This window comes from Mauremys mutica, chromosome 10, assembly GCF_020497125.1.
Source record: "Mauremys mutica isolate MM-2020 ecotype Southern chromosome 10, ASM2049712v1, whole genome shotgun sequence".
NCBI classification, from domain to species: domain Eukaryota; kingdom Metazoa; phylum Chordata; order Testudines; family Geoemydidae; genus Mauremys; species Mauremys mutica.
Window position 1 is genome coordinate 56,844,329 of NC_059081.1, and position 12,694 is coordinate 56,857,022.

A 12,694-nucleotide genomic window follows, 5' to 3' on the forward strand; every position below is an offset into this window, starting at 1 on the left:
TTTGTATTTGCTACTGTTGCAGAAAGTTAGAAGCAGCTTAGAACAGAAAATATTCTGACTTTATTTTCAAAACTGACAATTTGTAATAAAAAAAATGTAAGGACTTAACTGTTCCATCCCTAATGGACATTGTCATTTGCCTCTTACTTCTGCAGTGAGAAAACGTTAGAGCTACAGAAGAATGAAGTGCCCATTCCCTGAATCTAAAGAAGCCATGTCAGGGAAGGGACAAATTGATTTTAACAGAGAAAGGCGATTAAAATATATGCACATTGAGTCAAATAAGAGTATAATTTTGGTCATATGCAAAGTGTCACACATCTAGAATTGCATAGAGAGTTACAAATAAGTAATTCACATGTGGAAATGAGGATTCACAAAATAAAATTATTAAAAATAATGTGGGCCAGAGCGATTTGTCACTTACCTGGAATGAACAACACATCGCCTGCTTCAAGAGAACATTCATAGCGCCTGGCTTTCATAAAAAGGGGATATTTCTCCAGGTCTGGGTTATCCACATTTAGGACCTCTGATTTAGTGCCTAAAGAAGTTTCAACAAAATAATAAACATTCATGAATTCTTTTAACACTGGCCAATGTAAGTTAATACAACACTCTGAGATATAACAATTATTGGGCCCAATTCAACCCTGGTGGAACTTTATTGACTTGAACTGAGTTCCACCTGGGTTGAATGTGGCACTCTGTGCCACATTTCAAGTACAACTACAATCCTACTGATACCAGAGAGTTTTCACTGACCATAATAGCCACCAAAGCCAAGTTTCACTGAGACAGTAGAAGAACTCTATTAGAACCTAGTTACAGCCCTCTATTCCTATGCAGTTAAGAACCAGAATGCTTTATTCATCCACACAACAATTTGAGCATGGGCAGCAGGAGTGCAAGTTCCCCTAATTTACCCCAATGTTCCTCAACACTAACTTGGAGTGATACTATTAGAAATGAGAGACTAGATTAGTCTATGTCGCCTCTCTGCTGAGATTTCTAACAGAGTTGCCAATTACGGCAAAGGTTTTTATATATAATGGGACACTTGCCTACTGGAAACTGAACTGAGAACACCAAAATCAACTAAACGTGTATGACAAGAACATACCTGATAAATACAAATATGGTGCATCTCGAGGATTGTACAGTATAACTCTTTTTTTTCCTGTTATCTGGATTAAGAAGTTATCCATTATCTGAAAAGATAACAGTATACTATAAGCATAAATAGCAGATAGATGTTATAGAAGAGAAGAATGGGCAAATATATATTCCGTATAATCATTCTGTTATATAAAATATGCCCTGAAAATAAAGACAATATTAAAAGCTTTGTGTGTGTGTGTTTTAAAAAAAAAAAAGAAAAAAATTGCTACTGCATATCAAATTACCCTGAAAATCTGAATCATATGACATATATTTTCACTCTTAATCTTAAATTTTTGGCACATGTTAATTATAAATGGAAAAAAATGTCTCTCCATGTTTCTTTTTAATAACTTTTACTTGTTTTTTTCCCTTTCTTTAAACTAGAACTTACAAGATTTATTGTTAAAAATTCAAAGCAATTATCTGCCTTGACTATCTAGCAAAGCAAAATATAAAGCAGAATATATTTAGAAGTACTTTTACCATCTTTCAAACAGCCTTCTTACCTCATTTTGCTGACCAGCCACTAACAAACAGCAATAGGTTTTGCACTAACTCAACTACACAACATAATATTCCTGTATCTAACCCTGTCTGATATCACATTGTGGGCTCTTACTAGACAAATATATGTGGTATCAACTACAGCAGAAGAGCATGAAAACCCACCACATAGGTTAGCAAGGAAAGGGTCTCGCAGAGTAGCAAAATAAGCTAATTCTGCAAGGCACTGCATAGCTTCACCTCCACTGAAGCCAGCAATGCTGAGAGGTTGTTTTTTTGATTCTTGGCTGCTATTTGAAACAATGAGTAAAACCCAAAAATCCAGTCTTGCAATTTTTACTCATATGAGGCAAGGGTTTCAGGACTGGGAAATAAACTGAGAACCAAAATGTGCTCAGAATAGCAGCTATACTTAAAATATACAATACCTAAAGTCAGTTGTTATTTACCTAGTACCCAAAAGTATGCAAGGCACCTCTCTAACCGCCAGCAGGCCCCTGCCCCCTGGCTTGTATCCTAGTGCCCCAGTCCTGTAATGAGATCCACACCACATTTTGCCAACAAAGGCACAAAGATTGTTTGCCTACATCATAGTGTGTCCAGAGTTGCAGTCCTGCTGAGCTGATGCGGAAGACACTGGAGAAGAACTGTTCCTTTTCAAAATATTCTGGGATTTGAATATCTTCTGCTAATGAAGGAAACTGCTTTCTGATATCTGCAATATCCTGAATCAAAAGGGATATAGTTCAATGTTCCAGATAAAATCATATATTTGAAGTGAAAGCAGGGGATTAGCTCATGACTGTGTTACATCATACAGGCTAGGTCCTTAGCTGTGGCCAAGGAGCACCTGGCACTGCTGGGGGTTTAGACACAAGGGGGCCTTTTACACACAATCTTCAGCCATCGGGGTGACGGTCCTGTCTTCAGTATAAGTTAGGACAGCCTGAGGGCTGCTCTGATTTAAGCTATCTGACAACAGTTCTGAGGGGATGCTACAGCAGCCAGGGATCATCAGGACACCCCAGTTATGCTACTGTTCTCCTGATCAATCTCTTTATACCAACAATTGAGGGATGAGAGGTGAGGCATAGGAATCATAATGGCAGCTGTATGGCATCCAGAAAGCCTCTTATGGAGGCTTGGTCCTTCTGTGATCAGCTAAGCTTGCATTTAAGTGCCTAACTTTAAGCACTCATGTTTAAAATTTTTGGCCTAAATTAATTTACAAGACAAAAAGGTTGTGTGTTTGCGTAAAGGCAAAAGATCAGAATACGTCCCTTAAAGATTTTAAACTGCTGCTCTGAAACACGTGCCTTGCAGTCCCAAGTTACTCACCTTTCGTGGGTCTTCACCCAGTGATCGCAAGTAGTATTTCTCATCCTTAACACAAACACAAAAGAGAATGATCATTAGCATGCAAGAACAAAGAACTAGAACATACAGAGCTTTGACCATCTCATTAGTTTAATGAAGAGCCTCATTAAAATTTGGTACAACTAAATCTCATTTACAAATTCAGCTATTCTGCTATCCTGCCCTTTCTTCTATTGCTCCCTGCTGGCTACCTGAAGAAATGGAAGAAAGTGAAAATATGTTAATTAAATGAAACAGGCAAATTCAAGGGGGCAGGGAAAGATCTAAGGGTATAAAACACATGTTGCTCCATATGGAGACTTAGATCACAAATTGTCAGCCACTTCAACAGTGCTTTGAGTCTATCCAGTAATAGAGCATATGTAGAAATTAAACCCTTCAGAACACTGACACAGGAAATCACAACAATGTATTTCAGAACATACTGCATGTTACAAATAAATGACGGAAGGAATATTTGAAAAATCATTTGGAGCAGCCTAGCTCCTACTCCTATGTAAACATTGTATAACTAGATTTATTTGGGGGAGGGTGAATTCCTATTAACACACAAACCATTCAATATTTTTGGACATAGTTATGTTAAGATATCTACTCATTAATTACTTAATCAATGAGTATGTTGTAACATCTCTGTATTTTATCTTTGTACCTCTGATAGTTGCTATAGCTTAACTAAATACTTGAGTATTTACTTTTAAAATATCTAACATATACAGTTGCTATTTTAAACATAATGTGTTTTCCTAGTCCCTTATCTTGAAACCTTTACTCATATAAAGTAGTCCTTGGCCACACAAGCAAGCCCACTGTAGTCAGTTATACAGTACACATGAGGAATGACCTCTTGAGCGCCAATCCAGCAAAGCATGCTTAACTTTAAGGTTAAGTGCTATGCTAAAACAAAAAAAAATTTTTTTTAAACCAAATCTCAATATAGTGACCAAATAACTAATGAAAGAAGATGTGACACTTTAAGGAAATTACCTCAGATATAAAATACTCGTTATGTTTGACTTCAGCTGCTCTCCGTACAAACACATCAAAAGGCAATGTTCTGAAATATAAATATAAAAATTCATAATACTAATCAGTGTAACAATGAATTATTTAACTACTGGACACGCAATACTCAGTACCAGATCAAATTCATGTCTCTGGCCTATAACAATGTAGCAGGACAAATAATTTAATTTGTTTTAAAAAAAATCATCATATAGACTAACAATTGTTTGCAACAGGATGTCAAATAACTGCCAAGATAAAAATCATATTTAAAAATCTTTCATTATTATCCAGATTGTTCCTACACTAGATCCAAATATTTTTGGCTGTAAGTCAGCTTGTAAAAAGATAATTATTTGGGATCAGATTTTCAAGAGTGCTCACTATCCAAAAATTTTTTGCTCAAACTCTTGTGCTCAATGGGAGCAGCTGAGCTGGGTGCCAAGTTCTTTTGAAAATATGACATTTAATTTATATGCCTAAACTAAGCTCTATTGCAAATAGGATCCCAGTTATAGGTGATGAGCATTTTTTAAAATCTGGGTCATAGTTTGTGCTGACTTTTTTGAATAAATGTGTCTGTGTTTTATATATGCTGCCTCAGGTGAAACCTACGTTTACAATAGTCCCAACCTCCTGTATTTTAAATTAATTCTCCTAAAGTTGCTTCTTTCAATGATTCTACAGGGAAAAGAACTTTAGCTTTTCAGCTGGGAGGACAGCTTCAAGTTAGTTCCTATTAAAAAGAAATCACTAGGGCCCAAATCCTCAAAGGTATTTAAGAGCATAACTTCCACTGAAATAATGGGAGTTAGGTGCCTAAGTACCTTTGGAGGTCTGGGCCTACGTTCCAAGCCCAGACCCACTGAAGTCAGTGGGAGCAGAATCAAGTCCTAGATGACTGTCAGTTTCACAGAGCGAGGAGGTCCTCCTGAAATGTCAATTCTTTAACAACTTTAGCAGATACTGCAATAAATAATGGTTTCTACAGATACATATTTGGTAAGTTTGCTCCTGGTACAGAGTCAATACAAGCATAAAACAGTAAAGGTCTCTTAGATCTGGTCTTCAATAGACCTTTGCCTGAACAGATATTGTAGCATTTGGCCCTGCTTGATCCTGGAGCAAAACAACTGCATGTAGCACTGTGACGGGTTCGGTCACAGAGATCCCCTTGGGACTGTCACCGGATGTGCTGAATTACTGCTGAGCCCATTTTCCCTGCCAGCTTGGGACTCCAGAACCCTGCCTTGTTGAGCCAGACACGCCAGCCTGCTGCAACACAGACCCAGGGTCGGGCCACGCCCCCAAAGCTGAAGACTTTAACCAAAAAAAGCTCAGCAGGTTATTTCTCCAGCACCCAGACACCCAGCTCCCAATGGGATCCAAACTCCAAATAAATCCATTTTACTCTATATAAAGCTTATACAGGGTAAACTTATAAATTGTCTGCCCTCTATAACACCAATAGAGATGCACAGCTGTTTGCTCCCCTAGGTATTAATCCAGGGGTAAGCAACCTATGGCACGGGTGCCGAAGGCGGCACACGAGCTGATTTTCAGTGGCACTCACGCTGCCCGGGTCCTGGCCACTGGTCCGGGGGGCTCTGCATTTTAATTTAATTTTAAATGAAGCTTCTTAAACATTTTAAAAACCTTATTTACTTTACATACAACAACAGTTTAGTTATATATTATAGACTTATAGAAAGAGATCTTCTAAAAAACGTTAAAATGTATTACTGGCACGCGAAACCTTAAATTAGAGTGAATAAATGAAGACTCAGCACAGCACTTCTAAAAGGTTGCCGGCCCCTGTATTAATCACTTACTCTGGGATCATTAATAAACAAAAGTGATTTTATTAAGTATAAAAAGTAGGATTTAGGAGGTTTCAAGTAATAATAGACAGAACAAAGTAAGTCACCAAGCAAAATAAAGCAAAAACACACAAGTCTATGCCTAATACATTAAGAAACTGATTACAGGTAATAGCTCATCCTCAGAGATGTTCCAATAAGTTTCTTTCACAGACTAGATGCCTTCCTAGTCTAGGCCTAATCCTTTCCCCGGTACAGTCCTTGTTAGTTCCAGCAGACATCTCAGGTGGTAAGCAGGGGCTCTCCAATGACTGGCAGCCCCTTTTGTCCTGCTCCACCCCTTTTATAGGTTTGGCACAAGGCGGGAAAAGACTCACCGTAGTAACTGTTGTTCTTCGAGATGTGTTGCTCCTATCCATTCCAGTTAGGTGTGCGCGCCGTGCGTGCACGGCTCTCCGGAACATTTTTACCCTAGCAACTCCGGCGGGCCGGCTGAGCGCCCCCTGGAGTGGCGCCGCTATGGCGCCTGTTATATACCCCAGCCGGCCCGTCCGCTCCTCAGTTCCTTCTTGCCGGCTACTCCGACAGTGGGGAAGGAGGGCGGGTCTGGAATGGATAGGAGCAACACATCTCGAAGAACAACAGTTACTACGGTGAGTAACCGTCTTTCCTTCTTCGAGTGATTGCTCCTATGCATTCCAGTTAGGTGATTCCCAAGCCTTACCTAGGCGGTGGGGTCGGAGTGAGACGTGGCAGAGTGTAAGACTGCGGAGCCAAAGGCTGCATCGTCTCTTGATTGCTGCACCAACGCGTAATGGGAGGCGAAGGTGTGGACAGAAGACCAGGTGGCCGCTCTACAGATGTCCTGGATGGGGACATGGGCCAGGAAGGCGGCCGACGAGGCGTGCGCTCTCGTTGAGTGAGCAGTGAGGCGGCATGGTGGCACGCGAGCAAGCTCGTAGCATGTTCGAATACATGCCGTTACCCAGGAGGAAATCCGCTGGGAGGAGACCGGCTCACCCTTCATGCGGTCGGCGACTGCCACAAACAGCTGGGTCGAACGCCGGAAGGGCTTCGTCCGCTCGATGTAAAAGGCAAGGGCCCTGCGGACGTCCAGGGTGTGAAGCTGTTGCTCCCGAAGGGAGGCGTGCGGCTTCGGGAAGAAGACCGGGAGGAAGATCTCCTGGTTGAGGTGGAACGCCGACACCACCTTGGGGAGGAAGGCCAGGTGTGGTAGAAGCTGCACCTTGTCTCCGTGGAAGACGGTATGTGGTGGACCAACCGTTAGAGCACGGAGCTCAGAGACTCGTCTTGCAGATGTAATGGCAATGAGGAAGGCTGTCTTCCAGGAGAGGTAGAGCAGAGAGCACGTGGCCATAGGCTCGAAGGGCGGTCCCATAAGCTTGGCCAGAACGAGGTTTAAATCCCAGGTCGGGGCAGGACGTCACACCGGCGGGTACAAGTGGTCCAGGCCTTTAAGGAAGCGGGAAACCATCTGGTTGGAGAAGATGGACCGACCTCCCATAGATGGACGAAAAGCGGACACTGCTGCCAGGTGTACTCTCAAGGAGGAGACCGCAAGACCCTGCTCCTTAAGGTACCAGAGGTAGTCCAGGATGGTAGGGACAGGGACTACGAATGGATTGAGTCCTCGTTGATCACACCAAAGTGCGAATCGCTTCCATTTCGCAAGGTAGGTGGAGCGAGTGGAAGGCTTTCTGCTCTCTAGCAGGACTTGCTGTACTGCCACCGAACAGTCCCTCTCTGCGTGGGTCAACCACTCAGGTACCAAGCTGTAAGATGGAGGGACTGCAGGTTCGGATGGCGGAGTCTGCCGAAGTCCTGGGTGATGAGGTCCGGCCATAACGGAAGGGGGATGGGATCCCGAACGGAGAGCTCGAGCAGCAGGGTGTACCAATGCTGCCTCGGCCAGGCCGGAGCTACGAGTATGACATGGGCTCCCTCCGAAGCTTCAGTAGTACTCGGTGCACTAGCGGGAACGGAGGGAAGGCGTAGAGGAGGCGGTCCGTCCAGGAGTAAAGGAAGGCGTCCAACAGGGAGCCTGGTGAGCGACCCTGGTACGAGCAAAACAGGTGGCACTTCCTGTTCTCCCTGGAGACGAATAGGTCTATCTGGGGAAACCCCCACCTCTGGAAGATTGTGTGCACGACATCTGGACGGAGGGACCACTCGTGGGAGAGGAACGACCTGCTGAGATGGTCGGCCAGGGTGTTCTGCACTCCCGGAAGGATGCTTCCAGGTGAATTGAGTGGGTCACGCAGAAGTCCCACAGGAGCATCGCTTCCTTGCAGAGCGGGAAGGAGCGGGCTCCGCCTTGTTTGTTCACATAAAACATCGCTGTCGTGTTGTCCGTCAACACCGCTACGCATTGGCCTTGCAGACGGGCGTGGAAGGCGTGGCACGCCAAGCGAATTGCCCGCAGCTCCCTGACGTTGATGTGGAGGGAGAGTTCCTGGGGCGACCAAAGGCCCTGGGTGTGAAGGTCGCCCAGGTGTGCCCCCCCATCCCAACGCCGAGGCATCTGTTGTCAGTGTCACGGACGGACGAGGTGGGCGGAACGGGACTCCTGCGCATACGACCTCTGGGTTCAGACACCAATTGAGCGAAGCTAGGGTAGGCTTCGTGACCGTGACTACTCTGTCCATGGAGTCGCGGTGTGGGCGGTACACCGACGCCAGCCAAGATTGAAATGGGCGAAGGTGCAGTCTCGCGTAGGCGGTGACAAACGTGCACAACGCCATGTGGCCCAGGAGGCGTAGGCAGGACCGAACCGTCGTAGTGGGAAAAGCGTGCAGGTCTTGGATGATGGAGACCATCGTCTGGTGTCGAGCGCGAGGGAGGCAGGCTCTGGCCACCGTGGAGTCGAGGACCGCTCCTATAAACTCCACTCTTTGCGATGGAGTCAGCGAGGATTTCTCGGCATTGACGAGAAGGCCTAGAGTCCGAAACAGGGAGAGTATCCCGGCAATTTGGTCTGCTACCAATTGGTGGGATGGCCCGCGAACTAGCCAGTCGTCAAGATAAGGGTAGACATGAACCCGACGACGGCGGAGGTCTGCAGCAACTACTGCCATGCATTTGGTGAAGACCCTCGGCGCGGTGGATAGGCCGAAGGGTAGCACCGCAAACTGGTAGTGCGCACTGTTGACCACAAAGCGTAAGTAGCGTCGATGGGGAGGGGAAATAGCGATATGGAAGTATGCGTCCTTCATGTCGAGAGCGGCAAACCAGTCTCCCGGATCCAGGGAGGGAATGATTGTCCCCAAGGTTACCATGCGAAATTTGAGCTTGACCATGTACTTGTTGAGCTCCCGGAGGTCCAGTATGGGTCTGAGGCCTCCTTTCGCCTTGGGGATGAGGAAATAACGGGAATAGAATCCCCTGCCCTGCCTGTCTTGCGGCACCTCCTCTATGGCACCCAACCTCAACAGAGTCTCGACCTCTTGCAAGAGGCATTGCTCGTGAGAGGGGTCCCTGAAGAGGGACGGGGAAGGTGGGTGGGAAGGAGGGGGCGAAATAAACTGAAGATGGTAACCATACTGGATAGTATGGAGTACCCAGCTGTCCGATGTTATTTGGGACCACGCCGGGAGGAAGTGGGAAAGGCGGTTGCAAAACAAAGGGGTTGGATCCCGGGAATAGACTGATGAGCCGTCCTCGGGCGTCCCATCAAAACTGTTGCTTGGGCCCTTGCGGGGCCTTGGACGACGCCTGGGCCTGGTTGCGCCTGCTGCCTGAAGGTCTACGGCGGTTGAGGCCGTTGCGCCGACTATTATAGGGCCTTGACCTGGCCTGGGTAAAAGGCCGGAAGGGTTGCTGTTGGCGGAAGGAGCGCCTCTGGGTAGCTGGTGTGTGCATACCCAGAGTGTGGATAGCTACACGACCGTCCTTCAGGGTCTGTATCCTCGAGTCCGTTTTCTCTGAGAACAGGCCGTGAGTCTCAAAGGGCAGGTCTTGTAGGGTATACTGCACCTCCGGCGGCAAGGTGGAAGACTGCAGCCAGGAGATGCGCCGCATAGTTACTCCAGAGGCCAAGGTTCTGGCCCCCGAGTCCGCCGAGTCCAGAGCAGCTTGGATGGAAGAGCGGGAGGCTGTCCTGCCCTCTTCGACCAGAGCCGAAAACTCTTGGCGGGAAGCCGTCGGGATCAGCTCCGCGTATTTCGTGAGGGACACGAAAATGTCAAATGCGTACCGGGCTAAGAGGGCCAGCTGGTTTGCAATGCGCAGCTGAAGACCCCCCGCGGAATACACCTTGCGGCCCAACAAGTCCATGCGCCTGGCGTCCTTCGACTTCGGTGCTGGGGCTGGCTGTCCGTGCCGCTCACGGTCGTTAACAGACTGGACGACCAGTGAGTCTGGAGTGGGGTGAGTGTACAGATACTCGTATCCCGCGGGGGGAACCGAGTATTTACGTTCCACGCCCCTTGCAGTAGGGGGGACGGACGCCGGCGACTGCCAGATGGTCGTGGCATTTTTCTGAATTGTTTTGATGAAAGGCAGGGCCACCCGCGTCGGGGCCTCTGCGCCGATGACGTTTGTCACCGGGTCTTCATCTTCCGGAACCTCCGCCACCGGGAGGTCAATGGCCTTTGCCACCCTGCGAAGAAGGTCCTGGTGGGCCCGCAGGTCAATTGGGGGAGAGTCCACCGTAGCGGCACCCGCCACCGCCTCATCCGGGGAGGAAGATGAAGAGAGAGTCTGTACCACCACCTCTGCCTGAGGCTGGTCAGGGGCTTGTGAGGTCGACGGAAGCACTGCGGGATCCGACGATGGTAGGGTCTCTCCCAGTGGAGTTGGGGGAGGGCGGCTCACCGTGGCCTCCGGTATTCTGCGTTCAGCACCCACTGGGCGCTGGGACAAGGGGAGCCCTTGGGACTCGTGGCAGGCCCAAGGAACCCAAAAACCCCACTGCTGGTGTCCAAGGTGCTGGCTCTGGGTGGGAGCCCGGAGATCTGACTCGCTGACTGCCTGGGAGGCGACCGATGGTTGACGCGAAGGCCACGGGGGGGCAGAGGCGCTGATGGAGTGCACCGCGGAGGGAGGCAGCTTGTCCCCGGACGGTGCCGAGGAGCGGTGCCGTCCGTGACGGTGCCAGGATGGCGATCTGGACCGTCGACCACTTTGGTACCGGGAGCCTGAGCGGGACCTCGAGCGTCGATGGCGAGAGCGGCTGCGGGAGTCGCGACGTCGAGAACGGTACCGGGAACTGGATGTCCGACGGTACCGTCGGTCCGGTGACCGGGACCGTGAGCGGTGCCGGGAGTGCGACCGGTACCGCGAGACTGAGCGGTACCGGGACTGCGACCGGTGCCGGGACGGGGAGCGGTACCGAGACTGGGATCGGTGCCGGGATCGGGACCGACGTGACGGCGACCGTTGCTTGGATCGGGACCGGGTCCAAGGCTTGGAGCGTCGTCCATCTCTCCCGTCAGGGGTCTGGGGCCGCATCATTGACGGCTTGCCCAACGATTGAACAGCCCGCACCGGCGGTGCCGGGGGCCGGAGGCTCGGTGCCTCTACGAGCTGAATAAGCTCTCTCGCTGTCACAAATGTTTCAGGCGTGGACGGGAGATGGAGCTCTACCGCGGCCGGCGCCGGGGAGCAGGGAGGTACCGGACTCAACGGCGCTTCAGGTGTTGGAGTCAACAGGACCGTGCACGGCTTGTGCACTACCACAGCCGGTGCCGGAGGTGCCGAAGGTGGCTGGGTAAGCTGTCCCGAAGCTGCAGGTTTAGGAGCCGGGTGCGCCGTCTTCCGCTTCCTCTGGGGGGAGAGGGAACGGTGCCGGGACTTCGGTGCCGTCTGCGTCCCTTTAGGAGCTTCGGTACCGGGACAGCTCGGTGCCGCTGGTGCGCTGTGCGCCGAGGATGGTTTCGGCGGCGCCGGGGACAGAGCGGGGGGCTGAAGTGCCGCCTCCGTAAGGAGCTGTTTAAGTCGAGAGTCTCGCTCCTTTTTCGTGCGCGGCTAGAATGCCATGCAAATCGGGCACTTATCAGTCCTGTGCGATTCCCCGAGGCAGCGCAGGCAGGAATCGTGCGGGTCGTCGATGGGCATAGGCCGCTGACAAGCCGCACAGGGCTTAAAGCCCGGTGCCTTGGGCATGAGCCCGCACCGGCTGTGGAAGAAGAGGGGCTAACCCCTCTAATTCCCTACTATACTATGACTATCACAACTATAACTACTATAACAACTAACTTATTCAACTAATCTAACTACAAACTAAGTTAAACAACTATATACACTAAAGATTCGGCGAAACGCTAGGGGTGTGGAGGTGAGAGAACACTCCACTGTTCCAACTGGCCGTCACGGGCGGTAAGAAGGAACTGAGGAGCGGACGGGCCGGCTGGGGTATAACACAGGCGCCATAGCGGCGCCACTCCAGGGGGCGCTCAGCCGGCCCGCCGGAGTTGCTAGGGTAAAAATGTTCCGGAGAGCCATGCACGCGCGGCGCGCACACCTGACTGGAATGGATAGGAGCAATCACTCAAAGAAGAATCTTTTGTCTCTCTAGGTCCCCAGCCCTCCTTTTAAATGGAAAAGTACCAGATTTAAGATAGCTTTCATTATCAGGTGACATGGTCACATGTCATTGTAAGACCCCTAGTCTCCATTCCCCTAGTCTCCACATGTACACAGGAAGGCTTTCAAGTAACTAAGACCATTACAACTGATTGTTTCTGGAGCACCCTTAATGGCCTCCACTTAATATGTTTACACCAGTGATACAAGTTTATATCTTATTCTCCTAACCCCAGATATAGAAATAATACAAGCAAACAAATAGGATGAACACACTTAAT

General features: G+C 48.8%; 1 protein-coding gene across 9 annotated transcripts in view; it reads right to left on the reverse strand.

The window, feature by feature from the left end:
- The window catches only part of TYW5 (tRNA-yW synthesizing protein 5), a 135,162-nt gene that overhangs the window by 3,623 nt on the left and 118,845 nt on the right, over positions 1-12,694 (reverse strand). For all 9 annotated transcript variants that reach the window (XM_045032290.1, XM_045032298.1, XM_045032291.1 and 6 more), the window contains 5 exons: positions 4,033-4,102; positions 3,007-3,051; positions 2,256-2,393; positions 1,124-1,211; positions 428-544 (listed from right to left, as the gene is read on the reverse strand). In XM_045032290.1, the coding sequence (XP_044888225.1) occupies positions 428-544; positions 1,124-1,211; positions 2,256-2,393; positions 3,007-3,051; positions 4,033-4,102 (458 nt within the window). The remainder of the gene's footprint in view (positions 1-427; positions 545-1,123; positions 1,212-2,255; positions 2,394-3,006; positions 3,052-4,032; positions 4,103-12,694) is intronic.